The sequence below is a fragment of the Trichoderma evansii genome (genome assembly GCF_050947405.1).
Source record: "Trichoderma evansii strain SZMC 28006 chromosome Unknown GGI43scaffold_12, whole genome shotgun sequence".
Lineage (NCBI taxonomy): Eukaryota > Fungi > Ascomycota > Sordariomycetes > Hypocreales > Hypocreaceae > Trichoderma > Trichoderma evansii.
This window is the reverse complement of record NW_028145194.1, coordinates 115935-129602: the sequence shown is the minus strand read 5'-3', so window position 1 is coordinate 129602 and position 13668 is coordinate 115935. Positions and strand designations below refer to the sequence as shown.

At 48.7% G+C, this 13668-nt stretch overlaps 3 protein-coding genes across 3 annotated transcripts; 2 read left to right on the top strand and 1 right to left on the bottom strand.

Moving 5' to 3' along the window:
- Positions 1 to 251: 251 nt before the first annotated feature.
- GGI43DRAFT_406916 (karyopherin MSN5) lies at positions 252 to 5898 on the top strand. The gene is made up of 11 exons (XM_083206178.1): positions 252 to 1735; positions 1798 to 1986; positions 2056 to 2521; positions 2577 to 2692; positions 2760 to 2831; positions 2903 to 3127; positions 3198 to 3301; positions 3360 to 3618; positions 3689 to 3831; positions 3888 to 4492; positions 4561 to 5898. The coding sequence occupies exons 1-11, from the start codon at positions 881 to 883 to the stop codon at positions 5358 to 5360; spliced, it is 3834 nt and encodes a 1277-aa protein (XP_083059721.1). The 5' UTR covers positions 252 to 880; the 3' UTR covers positions 5361 to 5898.
- A 3556-nt stretch (positions 5899 to 9454) lies between these two features.
- Positions 9455 to 12399, top strand: GGI43DRAFT_67320 (Zn(II)2Cys6 transcription factor domain-containing protein). Its single transcript, XM_083210133.1, has 5 exons — positions 9455 to 10144; positions 10206 to 10985; positions 11040 to 11813; positions 11922 to 12101; positions 12170 to 12399. The coding sequence occupies exons 1-5, from the start codon at positions 10085 to 10087 to the stop codon at positions 12224 to 12226; spliced, it is 1851 nt and encodes a 616-aa protein (XP_083059720.1). The 5' UTR covers positions 9455 to 10084; the 3' UTR covers positions 12227 to 12399.
- A 538-nt stretch (positions 12400 to 12937) lies between these two features.
- Positions 12938 to 13284, bottom strand: GGI43DRAFT_384446 (uncharacterized protein; the record flags this gene model as incomplete). The annotated part of the gene is made up of 2 exons (XM_083203525.1): positions 12938 to 13193; positions 13268 to 13284. The coding sequence occupies 2 exons, from the start codon at positions 13282 to 13284 to the stop codon at positions 12938 to 12940; spliced, it is 273 nt and encodes a 90-aa protein (XP_083059719.1).
- Positions 13285 to 13668: the final 384 nt, after the last annotated feature.

Genomic DNA, 13668 nt, shown 5'->3' with positions numbered 1-13668 from the left:
CATCAGTTTCGGTTAAATCAGCCAGCGTCCGGCGCGGGGTGCATTCGGCAGAGGTGCTACTTTGCTGATCAGCCAGACAAGGTACGGAGGAATAAGCCAGATGGATATCAACCGCTGCATCGCGCACCGCACGCCCCCCACTGGGCTGCAGCGGTTCCACTAGGGACAGAATGCTAGCCCAGGCTCCACCGCTGCCTGGCGTGTGTCTTCCGTACCAGCGATGTATCCATTGCTTGCTCTCAGCCTTGCAGCACTGTGGTACCGCAGCCGCATACTAGAGACAAATACTGAGGCTGACGAGGCCTTGTTACCTTAGAGAATTGGCGCAGAGTGTCGTTAGTGATTCGCAGAGGCTGAAAGGCTCCATCAACCGCTAACTCCGGCCTAAGACGAGATTAAGGTCCCCTAAAAAGCTACCTGGGTACCTGACGAATCTAAGAAAGCCAGAGCTTCAATAGTTGCTTGCAACAGACGCGGCGTGATCCTCACTCTTTCTTTCTGCCTGCTGACCGCCTTCGCCGTCTGCTCATCGACATAGCCTCTCTAGAATCTGCCAATTCGCTTGTTTCTTCTTGCATAGCAGCAGTTGAGTCATATCTGCACACCTCAGTCCCGACGAGTCGAGCCCCGCTAGCCGTGTTGCTGCCGAAAAGCTGTCACCCCCAAATAACCGGACGCAATATTTTAAACCCCTGCTCTTTTTATTTTTAGTGAACGGCAGCCAACCTCGATGATCGTGCCCAAGCCGACCGACTTCTAAATTCACACTCTCGAGGCTGTTTCGTGGGACAGAGCATCTCCGTCTTGCGCCGCGTGCAGCCGCGACAGAAACCGTCAATCTTGCAGCGCTGCTGCTCGCCACTGTGGTTGATTATCAATCATGTCTACCAACGGCGGAGACGCGAGAAACGGCGGAGATGCAGATGTGCTTGCCAAGATTCACCTGGCGCTCGAGGTGGTTCACAGCCCGCTCTCGACCAATGACGCGCGTAGAGAAGCCCAATCCTTCCTCGAGGAAGTCAAGGACATCGCCGAAGCTCCTTTCCAAGGCTACCAGCTAGCATCCGACAAGGCCCAATCGCCCGTTGTTCGTCACTATGCCCTCTCGCTTCTCGAGCACGCTATACGATACCGATGGGCGACCTATACCGAGGAGCAAGCCCAGACACTCCGGAACTGGGTGCTGGAGCTCAGCCAGGCCGTTTCGAAGGAGGACCCGTCATACTTGAGAAACAAGACGGCCCAGCTTTGGGTTGAAGTGGCTAAGAGAAGCTGGGGCTCCGAGTGGACAGACATGGACGATATGCTTGTTCAACTCTGGAAGATTCCCAACTCAGCCGTCCACAAAGAGCTTGTCATGTCCATTCTGGAATCTCTCTCAGACGAGGTTTTCTCCGGAGATGACCCTGTTGTTGCGATGAGAGAAGGTGTCTTAAGCAAAGCATGTGTCGAGATCTTCACTCCCACCGCGGTGCTGGTTGAGGCTTTCCCTAACCGCCAGCCCGGTCCAGACGTTCGGTGTGGTCACGAGGGCTGGCTCGCCCGTCTCTCAGAGTTCCTGGGCATGTGTTTCAGCTCCAACACTCAGAATGATGAGATCAAGACATGTATTGTAAAGGGATTTTCAGCTCTCCTATCACTCCTGGCCTGGGCTATTCCAAAAGCTATATCATCTGCTCGGTGTGTGGACATCTTAACAGCCGGCCTGGCATCACAATCAATCGAAATTCAAAAGGTAAGCCTATAATACCACTAGGTGATTTTTCTTTGCTTCATGCTAACAAGTCCTCCCCATAGGTTGCTGTAGATGCCCTGCACATGCTGTATATGCGAACCAGCTTCACAGATGATGAATTCAGAGAGATTGTAGCTCCTATGTATACCGGCGCATCCATTCAGCTCTTCAAAGACCTCATTGAACGGTCAGCCGTCGATGCTGACGATATCGACGAAGACAAATACCAGATCTTGAAGAAGCTCTCTGAGGTACGTCCACAATATCACCCACGTACACGTACTAGGTAGATCCCTTACTTACAACTGTTTTGACAATAGATGCTATCGAGTTTGGGTGACTACTTTGAGAGGAAGCATTCCCAGGTCCCTCATGACGCAAACCCTGCGGCTTTCTTGCAGCTTTTGCTCCAAGTAGTACAAAATCAAAGCCTCATGGTCTCAATCCCGGTCTTAGTAACGTGGACAAAGCTCCTTGCAAACAAGCACATCGGGCCAAGTGATCTTGTTACACCTATGATTGGACCTCTCCTTGAGGTCTGCAGCTCCAGACTAGTGCGATATGAAAATCTGCCTCATGACACCTCTAATCCAACATTCATATTCCTGATGGAGGATACCGATACCATTCCCGAGCGTCACGCCTTTTTGGGCAACTATCGCCGCTATAGCTCCCAGATTGTTGAAGCCATCGTACAGCTCAAGCTTGTCGATGCAGTATCCTATATTCTAGGGCAGACTGAGCAAGTGTTACAGCATTTATATGACGGACATCCTCCATTTAACAGTAAGAATCAACTGCCATCATTGTTCCAGCAGAAATGAGAAGCTAACACGGTCAGAGCAAACCTATTTCAAGCACTCGATGCCTGTCTTGCAAGTAGATTCTAACTTTACTTTGATTGAAGCGTCATTAAAAGGTTACGCAAAGTGGAAAAGGGCACATTCACACAACAACGTACGTAATGGACGCGCTTCTGGTATTTATGGCTATGCTAATTTAACTTGCTTTTCTGTTTTGGTAGCAACAACAAATCGCCGAGCTTGAGTCCAGTCTCGAGGGTTGGTGTTCAAGACTTCTTGATATGAGCTTTGAGGTATGCTTTTCGCTTACAGAAATATCTTTTGTCACCCCTTTCTAGAAGGCTTACGCCCAGGCACTCTGCAGGACCCCCTTATTCGAAAGCGAACTCTCCAGTTGCTAGTCTATTTCTCAACAAATGCTCTTAACAAGAACGCGAATTTCATGCTCAAGGTGCTGGAACATATCATTCTCACATGGCCGGTATTAGAACCAGAATACCGCGCATACAACGACGCCATTAAAGACTTTCAAGTCGAAAGCATGCTCGAGTTACACCGCCTTGCTGTCGGAATGCCCGATCACCTTTTGGTAGGGCGTCCTTTTTCATCGAAAAATAATATTATCAACTACGGAAACGCTAACTATAGCTGATTATTAGGGAGTCTACGACCAAATTGAGGCCCGTGTGAACGAGATGATGTCTACTGGAAAGCTAGATGACAGGCGAACACTTGCTTACAAGAGCTTTTTATTCTTAATCATGTAAGTCGCAATATAGGTCTTTCTGAGTATTTCGTACAGGCTCTAATCTGGGCTGCAGACATCGAGCGAAAAATATCGACATTCCGACCAAAGTCCAGAAGCTGCGAGAGTTTGTAGAGCCTGTCAAGGCGCAATGGCAAGAGGAGAACATCAAATCTGCTGTAAAGTCGTATTCTGGCTTCTGCGAACTTCTTGCGCTAGACAAGGCCCAAGCCTACCTAGCCAGCCGCCAGGCGCACAAGATTCAAGACTGGGGCTCGTGTGAGCTTGACGCGGAGGGACTGGCGCTTCAGAACGAGTTGGAAGAGCGTCTCAAGGTACGCAGGAGACTCACTATCCTCTTAAGATCTTACTTGGCCTATAATATATGCTAACACAACTTGAAAGCAACTGCCTCTCCGTTCGATGAAAACCCTTCTGGCCCTCTCTGTAGATAGGGTTGAGAAAGCATCCACCCCATATCAAGCTTCATGCGAAATCTGGAAAGAGGGATTCCCCAACATCCTAGCAGACCTGCTGCGTCTCTTAAGGTTTGTTGTAGCATTGACTCAGCTGCCACTGTTTCGGTTTTCTGACCTGATTATAGCTATGCCCACGCATCACACAACCCACATAACTGGACAGGCTTCCCAGACGACATGCGCAGCATAGTAGACAAAGTTCTAAGCGATCGATTTTGGCAAGCTGGCATTTCAGAAGGAAGCAAAGATGACTTCTATGCCAGAGTGTTTGACAAGAAGAACACGATAGAAGGACTTGCGTCAACGATTCGCGGGTCAGTACGGTTTGTTCGTGAAACGTCCTATGGAGTTCTTTATTGCATGAGCAAGCTTCATGCGCAATTTTACGGATTCAGCGGGCTCGCTGCTCCTTTGTCTGAGGCTTTCTTTTCAGACTCCATTTGGCTATCTACTCACCAGCAAAGTAACTTGTTGGGCCTAGTTAGGCACCTGGTCGACGACTGTCCTGTTGACTGCCGTGAAAACTTCTTACCTGAGCTTCTATCCTCGTGTTTCCGGCAAATGGACACGAAGATTAACTCAGAGTGGGCAAAGCTTGAACAGCAGCAGACTGTGACAGTAGACGGCGACGCTGAGCTCAAAGAGGAGATGAAATCCGAGAGTATCCTCCGTCAAGTAACATACACCGCCGTGGTGATGGTGGCAGACTTTTTAGATCCGACCAAACCAAGTAAGACAACCCCTTTTCTACTCTACAGCGCTGCTCATTTACTTACCTTTTTTCCTCCTTTGCTTTAGATTCTCCTACTTTAGAGTCACAGACGCAGAACCCTGATGCGCAGAACGACTCTGGGGCAGCATATCCATCGCTTAGAAAGTTTTGCTTGACCCATCAGCAAATAATTGAGCCGCTCTTGCTTTTCTGCATGCATGGAATTCGGATGCGGGACATTAGGTGTTGTGGAATGCTACTACGGCTTTTCATATCACTAGTACCAGAATTTGGCGCGGCTTCATCTAAGAGGAGCCAGGCACCACAAACTTCCGATGGACATGGGGCAAGTGTTCCTGCCGATTCATCTCCTATCCCTCCGGAGATCGCTTCGGCTGTTCGGGAGTACATATCATCGGACGTGATGAGAGCATGTATCACGTCATTCCATGAACCGTACTTTGTGGATGTCCAGAAGGAGTTGGCAGCGCTCATTGCGGCAGTTGTTGTTTACTATAGCCCAATTACATCGACACCCACGGATGTCCTTTTGGCACTGCCAAACGTGAATCGTGGAGAACTGGAGCGTCTTAACGCATATATGCCCAAGCCGGGATCGCATACGCGGCAGCAGAGAGCAATCGTCCTAGAGTTTTTGAAAGACCTCAAAGGAGTGAGCGTCTCAGAGATGGGAAAGCTAAACAAGAGCGCCGGCTTCGATGGTTCAAGCCACTCCAAGCGTCCAACTCGTAGCAAAATGGCTCAGGGGTTCATGACGAGCGCTCCAGCAACATCCGATGCTGCGAATCGCAAAAGGGGAGATGCAGCGGGAGATAGGGCCACACCTGATGGCTTAGAAGGCATTTCTAATTTGTTTGAGAGTTGAAAAAAAAAAAAAAGAGGGAGGGTGCTGCAATAAAAATTCTTCGAATCGCGTTTTGGATTGATGAAGCGCTGACAGTGTCGACCTTCAGGATTACATGGTGGCAATGGGGCGCAACAGGAGTTTACTTTTTCCCCTGTTGTCGTATACTATTATTGTTTCTTCTAAATTTAGCTTCTTCTTTTTATTAGAGAGAGGGTGGTGCAAGAGCCACAGGAGAGATACGGCAGGGAGAAAAAAGGAAGAGAAAAAAATGGTAAAGGGGAGAGGGTGTCAGTCGGGTAATGGAAATTTGCTGTGGAAACTCAGGGCAGTTACACCAACATATGTCATGTAAGAGGTTGTTCGTTACGGGGAGTATTACTTGGCAATCGGACGAAGATGATTATTCTGTCCTAGAGGGACCACAAGCATAGGAACACATAGGTAGATAGGTAGAACATTGAAAGGGAGCAGGAGTCATCGTAGTTGCTAATGCTCACAGCGGCAGTAGTGGCTATTTGATATACCACAGCGGACATTAAGTATCCTTTTCTTCTCATCTTTCACTCAATCTTCTCCCGTCATTGCAGGCTGTGATGTGGTGAATATAATCATCACCCAGGACCAGAGGACCATGTACGTATACTGCTTGGCATCTCCACTGACTAATGCATGTCACAATATGTTCCGAAGTCGACGATGTCACGGTAGAATTTTGACTTGTTGTGATTGGGAGGGATCAGACACGGCGCCCGCCAGCCCACAAGGGGAGTGCTTTTTTATCTCTTTCTCCTCAGTGTAGTTGGTATGTAAGTCAGCAATCGTTCGATTTTTTGCGGATACTGGCAGTATTAAATTACAAAGGGCGTATAGCTCCGGGGTCCGGATGACGGGTCAAATATAAGTGGTAAGGAACATTACTTGGGGGCGAGAAGTAGTTTATATTTATAATCTCGCCCTACTTTTTTTATATGCAGGAGTAGATTGTGTGAGCTGCATTTAACATGGGAGGAGGATGGGCCGATCAGATGCCACCATCCACGCTTACGACGAATGATAGCACGTATGAAGTAGCCATATAATAACTCCATGGTAGTAGTGATTCCTCATCACATCTTGTCAATCGATGGGAGCTACCTATCTGGAAGTCAGAGGCACTGACATATCCACAAACTTGGACACGTCAGAAAAGGCAATGTCGACAGGGCATACTCAAAAGGAGAGAATTGCCAAGCAAACTGCTGGCTTGCTGCTGAGCTGAGCTGCTATTACTTTTGCTAGCTACTATTATCGGTACGGCGTTTGCGACGAGGGGTCGAGGAGGGTCACACGTGCGCACGCTGTGATCCGTCTCGCTTCGCGTGTTTTGGCCTACCGGCGTGGAGAGCCGTTCGGCAACGGGCAGGCAGGGTTTTGTTTGGACGATGTGCTTTTTTAGCCTTGAGGTGGGTTGGAAGGCTTTGCCTGGGTTTGATAGTTGTGAACAACTACAGATTTATACCAAGCACCTGTATTATGTATCGTATCATCCATCTACCAGTACCACTTGTGTGGTAGGAGATCAGATTCTTTCAAGTTCACTGCCTGCCTAGATTGATATAGCAACAAATATAATATATCATTACTTCGTATGTCCTCCACGGTAATGCCAGTTTCGTAGGATGCCTGCTCTACATAGGGAGCCCAGCTGCTACTGCAACGCAACCACATGCCATGCTTGCTCTACCTCTTTTCATGATTTGCCGTTCCGGGGAGATTCGGAAGCTCTGGCGCGCCGGAAAGCATGCAATCGACTGTGGATGGATGCACTAATGTACAAAGTTGGTAGTGCGTATTATCATAGTGCTGCATACTGGCATCATCCATCGCCGTTGTTATCATCATCTTTGCTGCTGTTGGTTGCTTTTTCTAGGGGGGCCAGCTGCTGGTAGCCTCCCGTTTGGAGCTGCACATCGCCTCTTTTTGCGGATCTACAGCGTCGATTGGCTTCTACGTTTTCTTCTCCCCATTCCTCTCCTGAGTACGGGGTAGATACTACTGCTGCTACTAATAGCTTGTAACCAATATGAAGTGCCGTGCTACTAAAGTTATTCGCACAAGCGGCTGCACGCACTCCCTAGCCTACGAGAGGGTCGCAGTGCTAGAGCTCGGCAATGAACCCATGACGCTCGTCAAACAAAAGTGGTTGGCTTGTCGCAGCTAATAATAGCCCGAATTGCCGAATGGAGATGATCTTTTCAGTTGTTTATTAAGCTGTCTGAGGATACTAGCTTGTATTAGTGCCTGTCTAAAGCTAAAGAGTGTCCATAATTTTCGCATAAAAAAAGAAAGCAGACTTGACTGCTCTAAACACAAACATTTGAAGTTATAATCCTTCACCTTGTCGCATGTAGGTCAAGCACCTCTAACCCGGGCTTTAGCTGCTGCTACTGCTGCCTGTAGCCCCCCATCTGCAGGCCAACGGCAGCAAGAGTCCTTCCTCTTCCAGGGCTCATATATCCCAAGGCGGAGCTAGGTGGCGGCGAGCAATATCGGATAGCTGCAGCAGTGGTTACACCAGAGCTTTTGTCCCGGTTTGGCTAAAGGGTTAAAAGTAAAAAATATCTGTTAATAATGAAATACAAGTAGAGTCTTAGAGTCTCTCACTATGGCAATCTCGATAATAATGTCCTGACAGCAGTATTGAGTGCCCGTAGTTCTATAGAATGATAGTACCTACCTAGGTGCGGAAATGAGACACTGCTCAAGAGAAAAAAAAAAAAAGAATTACGCGTATGCCGTAAATGGCTGAGACCAGCTCCCTACCCGCGCTAATCTGATGGAGCGAGCACCGTTTAGGGCCTCCCTAGTGCTGGAACATCAAGCATTGAGCTCGACTCACTAAACGGGCGCCACCTGAAGCTGGCCCCTGGCACCTGTCAGTTGCCAGTGTCTGAGGCGTCGGCGCCATGTCCACCGCGGCGACTAGAGACCCCCGACACGTCAGGTTGCGTTGCCGAGTTCCTACAGCGGGCAAACGAGCTGCGTTACAGGGGCGGTCCGAGCACAAGAACAGAACAGAGCAGCAGAGCCTTGTAAGACTCGTACGTTATGATAATATCAAATGTGCCCTGTATCATACCTATTATAGCATCTATCAAGCAATGTGGCTTGTTGGTTTCATTTGCCATCAATATTCCTTTCTTTTTTTTTTTTTTTGCTTTCTTGGCATCGCTCCATTCGCGGATGTGGTGGTTTCGCTGAAACGAAAGTTCTCAACCTTAAACCCTCTCTGCTGTCTATTCCCCTCCCCTCTCCATCCTCCACATCAAAAGTCCGCCCCATCGTATTCCAGGCCATTCCCGTTTATTCGTTTCTTTTTCTTGACTTTCTTCTCTTCTCTTTTATTTTTTTCTCCGAAAGACCATCCTGCTCACTTCCTCTGCCTAGGCCCCCGGTTCTCGCCCGCATCTATCATCGACACCCGGTCCTATTCCCCGTCTTAGGTTGTCATTGACCCTCGCAGCCTCCTTATTCCTTATTCTCCGGCCCCTCTCCTCTCACTATTCTCTGCCTATAATCCCAGGACCCACGCCTTTTTACATTGTCTCTATTCTCTCTGCTCCCGCCCTAAGCGTCTTCTCTTTTTCTGTGTTTCTCATCTTGTTAGGGCGACGGAAAAGGTGGCATAAAGACGATCGGAAGCTTCGCCTGCTGACACGCTGCCGAACTCGCCAACAGCACCCCCGGCTTGCTAGGAATCCTCTCTCTTGGATCTGGATGGGCTTGTTTAGTAGACGAACAGGCTATGACTGTGCTGGTGACTGCCTCTGCGTTTTTCTAGCGCGTTGATGCTCTGTATAATTATCAACGACGTCGTGCGCCATCTGCTCTGTGCCGCATCCTTGGCCCAATAAACACGGCATATATCGCTTCTCTGCTATATATTCGCCACTTTATCCGGGAGGGAGCATCCAGTCGCTACCAACTAACTATTGTAGCTACTATATTACACCTCCAACTCCAACCTACTACTGTAAGCTGAGCCTCGGCACATCAGACGTCCATCTCACGAAACCTTCGCTGCTCTCCTCATCCCGAATTAAAATACATCGCCTCTCGCCTACCTTCCAACGCTTCGGCACTTCTCGTCACTCACTGTTGCACCGTCATCCACCTGCCTGCCTTGTGACAGGTTGAGCAAACATTTCCTTTCGTGGCCTCTTGTTTACGGGCCCCTCCCTTTGCCCCCCCAACATCTTTGGAGTTGGTTGGTGCCCTCAAAGTCTTGGCTCGCAGTCTTCTTTTCTCTTTACTTTCATGTCGAGAAAGCACAGGCTGCGTTGGAGCTCATCCCTCTAAACCCCCCGCTACAATTTCTTCCAGCTCCCAATTTCTTCATCTCCCTGATTTGCTCCGAAATTTCTATTATACCTTTTCTCTTCCTTTGATCTTCATTTCTCTGGATTTCGATACGGGCTAGGACTGCGTGACTTTTGGTTGTACGCTATTCCCTATATTCGAACTCGTCCCAATTCGGCAATTGGACTGGCACCAGCAATTTCGCCGCGTTTCTTCTCTCCACTCGATAGGAGCTGCATTATATGTTTTGAACAGAGACTCGCCATCTATTCTATATTCAACTCCCAGTCGAGAATTCGGATTTCCACATATACTTGATCCAGTATCATGGTTCCAGCAGCACAATACATCCACTCAAGATACAACCTTTGATATAGCCCGACACCCATCGCCATCCACCCACCATGGTCTATCAAGGCAAGCCTTCAAGGGGCTGTCAGATGTGCCGTACGCGCCGCATCAAGGTATGTCCTCTGCTCTTTGGTCCGGTTATGAAGCTCGGCGTCGAAACTCATCATCTACTAGTGTGACGAGACAAAGCCCACATGCAAGCAGTGTGCCAAGTCTCGCCGGCAGTGCCCCGGATACAGAGATGAGTTCGACCTAGTGTTTCGTAACGAGACTCAGGCAACAGAGAAGAGAGCACAGCGCGCGTCTAAAAAGGCCTTGGCCCAGAGAATGAGCAAGTTCACAGTTGCGTCCTCTTCGGAATCGCCCTCTCCAAACGAGGCATTCTCCGCGCCCGCTTTTAGCACCGCCGAGCATCTGGCTTCACTGGCTTCATATGGTCGAAAGAATCAGCAGACGCCCTGGACCGGCCTATATACCCTACTGCAGAAACCCCAGATGGACCTGGATGGCCAAGCGAGCTGCCATTTCTTGTCCAACTACGTCCTTATTCCTCGAGCAGGAAACGGACGCGGGTTTCTCGAGTACATTGTACCACTGCTGAGAGCAGAGGATATTGCTCCTCAGTTTAAAGCCGCATTTGACGCCTGTGCGATGGCTAGCTTTGCCAATTCACAAGGAAGCCAGCATCTTGTTGAGCGCGCCCTACACACGCACTCCAAGGCTCTGGGGGCTATCAACATAGCATTGAATAATCCCGACACTATCAAACAGGACTCTACTTTGGCGGCAATCCTTCTCTTAGGTCTTTTCGAAAACATCACGACTCGAAACCTTGGCATGCTGGCTTGGGGCCCTCACATTCGCGCGGCGATCCAGCTTGTTAGAAAGCGAGGCCGCAAACAACTCCGGACCAAAATTGGCGTGGCATTATTCATAGCCGTGCGAACTCAAATGGTAGGGTTAGCATTTGATCTATTTCTCTTCTTTTTTCTAACCACGTTTCCGTAGATTGTCCATACGCTCACCACCGCGAAGCCTCCTCTAATGCAGTCAGAGTGGTGGGTTAATCAAGATGCGATACGAGACCCGCTTGCCTCTCAGTGCCAGAAACTCAGTCTCCGCGCTGGAGAAATCAGAGCAGAAGTAAATCGACTCATGAGCCAACTACCTCGAAACATGGAGAGCGTGGAAGCTATCCGAGATATGATCAGGCAAGCTCAAGAAGTGGATTTTGAATGCGTTCGGTGGGTAGAGTCGCTGCCGGAGAATTTCAAGTATCGGACGATCCTCTGGCAGGACGACATCCCTGATGCAGACTATTCTCAGTTAGAAGTGTTCCCAGGCCGCGTCGACGCCTACCCAGATTTATGGGTAGCCAGCTTATGGGGCATGCTGCGAGTATCACGAATCATCTTGGCGTCTCTCGTTATCCGGTGCACAGCCTGGGTTTGCTCACCAATTGACTATCGCACGACACCAGAGTATGCCACGGCGAGGAGGATATGTGTGGAGAACATCACGGATGTAATAGCATCAGTACCCTATCAGCTCGGGTGGTTTTCAACACGCAAGCACCTGTTTCAACAGCAAGAAAGCCTCGTCGCATTCGCCTGCGGAGACGAGGATAGCTCGAAAAGCCTCGCTGGATACTTTCTAACATGGCCATTATCCTGTATCCAGTGTCAAGACTATTTGACTGACGACCAGAGGACCTGGGCCAAGGGACGGCTTACTTACATTGGGAGGGAACTCGGCGTATCCTATGCTCTGATATTAACTCAGGTATGAATTTCTTTTTCTTTTCTTTTCAAACTCCTGGATCCCATTATATACCCGAATTATTCGCTTTCGAGATGTGTATGGCGGCTGACTGCTGAAATCGCAATGCAGATTAACTTGAGGACCCCTTCCATGCTCATCAGGATGGACGGCTTACTGGCCACCAATACTTCCCCCAACCTCGAGAAGCTCCTCTCTATGAAAGTCGCGAAGCCATCTGAGATCATATCCACAGGTCCTACGCCGCAGCAGCTCTTCAGACAGAATTTCCAGGGCCAGCCAACCGTACTGGTAAGTGGAGCAACAGGTGACTCGGACGTCATTTGATGGCCAGCTTACTAAAAGATACATTACTATAGTTACCGCAACATACAGCTATATCCACATATGATGATACGAGCCCAGAGGGTGACTGAGCTTTTGGGAGCTAGGTGGGCCAAGAGAGCAAAGCATAGGGTTTGAAGGCGCATGCATGAGACAAGCTACAAGAGAAAGGGTACGGTAGTCAGGCGCAAAACGGCAGACATGCTCGCAGGCTTACGAGATAGTGTTACTGGGATCTAGTTTTTCTTTTTGGATAATGTCAACATATCATCTTGCTTATTTATAGAGAGGGAAGGGGAAATATCAGCGCAAATATTCAGATAGAGTTACACATTATAAGATATGCATGATGACCGCTTGGATACCTTGTTCGGCCCAGCGACAACAAAACAACCACCATTCCTCTGGCGATTATTGGGTATTCCTCCGCGTTACTCTTAACAAGTACATCGTGTCCATGAGAATGATGCCGAAAATGATGGTCCCCTCCTATCTCTCCTTTCTGAAGCCATTACTCTTAAGAAGTACATCGTATCCATGAGGATGGTAACGAAAAGATTGGCCCCCCATCTCCCCTTTCTGAAGCCATTACTAGGGCTTACTTCCCCTTGGTATTTCGTGTACGTCCTTTCACATGTCATTTGGATCTCAGGGTTGACTTGATGATAGCTATTTTTTAGCATCGCTATCTTGAGCCTTTTCTCTTCCTATAAGCAGACACAAAAAAATCAGGTTAGAACTTCTCATTGAAAAATGCCATGTCTAAAATGGCACGAGAATCCCGCTGGGTAGTTGGTTTTTGCTCACATCTCCTCTTCCTTCTGGGCGGCGGCCAGATTCCAGGCCTTGACGACGTAGCTCTGCGTCTTGTCGACGTACTTTTCGTTCTGCATGTGCTTGACGCCGACGCGCAGGCCGTCCTTTGTGAAGACGACGTTCTTCTTGCCCATGCGCTCGGACGCGCTCTCGCGGATCTTGGTGAATGAGAGGTAGACGTGGTAGAGGACCCAGGCGATGCCGCTGATGAGGGCGATGACGATGACGAGGGGGACGACTTGGCTGTAGGCGCGCGCAACTCTTGTTAGTCTTCTCTCTCGCCGGAGAGGAATATGGGTCGTAAAAGAAAGGCGTACCGAATTATTGAAGGCATGATGTTTGGTGGTGAGGAAGTTGGTATGAGATAAGATAAGATGAGATATTTGGTATGAATAAAATTGGGTATCTGGTTGAAAAGAGAAGAGAGAATATGGAGAATGTGGCCTTGGCGCGAAAAGTGGTATCTTGATGTATTGAAGCGGTCTTATTGTGACCCAGATTTTGGAAAATTGAACTCGTGATCGCGCGACAGGATGATGCCAATGTGGTGTTCAAAATTGAAAGGGTAGTTAAGCTAAAGGAATGGCAGCCGCGATAGAAACAAAAATAAAGGTAAAGTGAGAATAAGTAAAACGGGACGAGATGAAGAAGAAGAAAATTTTCGTGGCGTGCCTGAATGTAAAAGAGAGGAAAGGTTTTTAAGATTTGAAGAGGGCGA

What these genes read in the sequence shown, in the direction of transcription:
- GGI43DRAFT_406916 (XM_083206178.1), top strand. Translation starts at nt 881, where the DNA reads ATGTCTACCAACGGCGGAGACGCGAGAAACGGCGGAGATGCAGATGTG. An exon ending in GGGCACATTCACACAACAAC is followed by an intron (nt 2,693 to 2,759) that starts GTACGTAATGGA and finishes CTGTTTTGGTAG; the next exon opens with CAACAACAAATCGCCGAGCT. An exon ending in GAATGCCCGATCACCTTTTG is followed by an intron (nt 3,128 to 3,197) that starts GTAGGGCGTCCT and finishes GCTGATTATTAG; the next exon opens with GGAGTCTACGACCAAATTGA.
- GGI43DRAFT_67320 (XM_083210133.1), top strand. Translation starts at nt 10,085, where the DNA reads ATGGTCTATCAAGGCAAGCCTTCAAGGGGCTGTCAGATGTGCCGTACG. An exon ending in TAGCCGTGCGAACTCAAATG is followed by an intron (nt 10,986 to 11,039) that starts GTAGGGTTAGCA and finishes ACGTTTCCGTAG; the next exon opens with ATTGTCCATACGCTCACCAC. An exon ending in ATGCTCTGATATTAACTCAG is followed by an intron (nt 11,814 to 11,921) that starts GTATGAATTTCT and finishes ATCGCAATGCAG; the next exon opens with ATTAACTTGAGGACCCCTTC.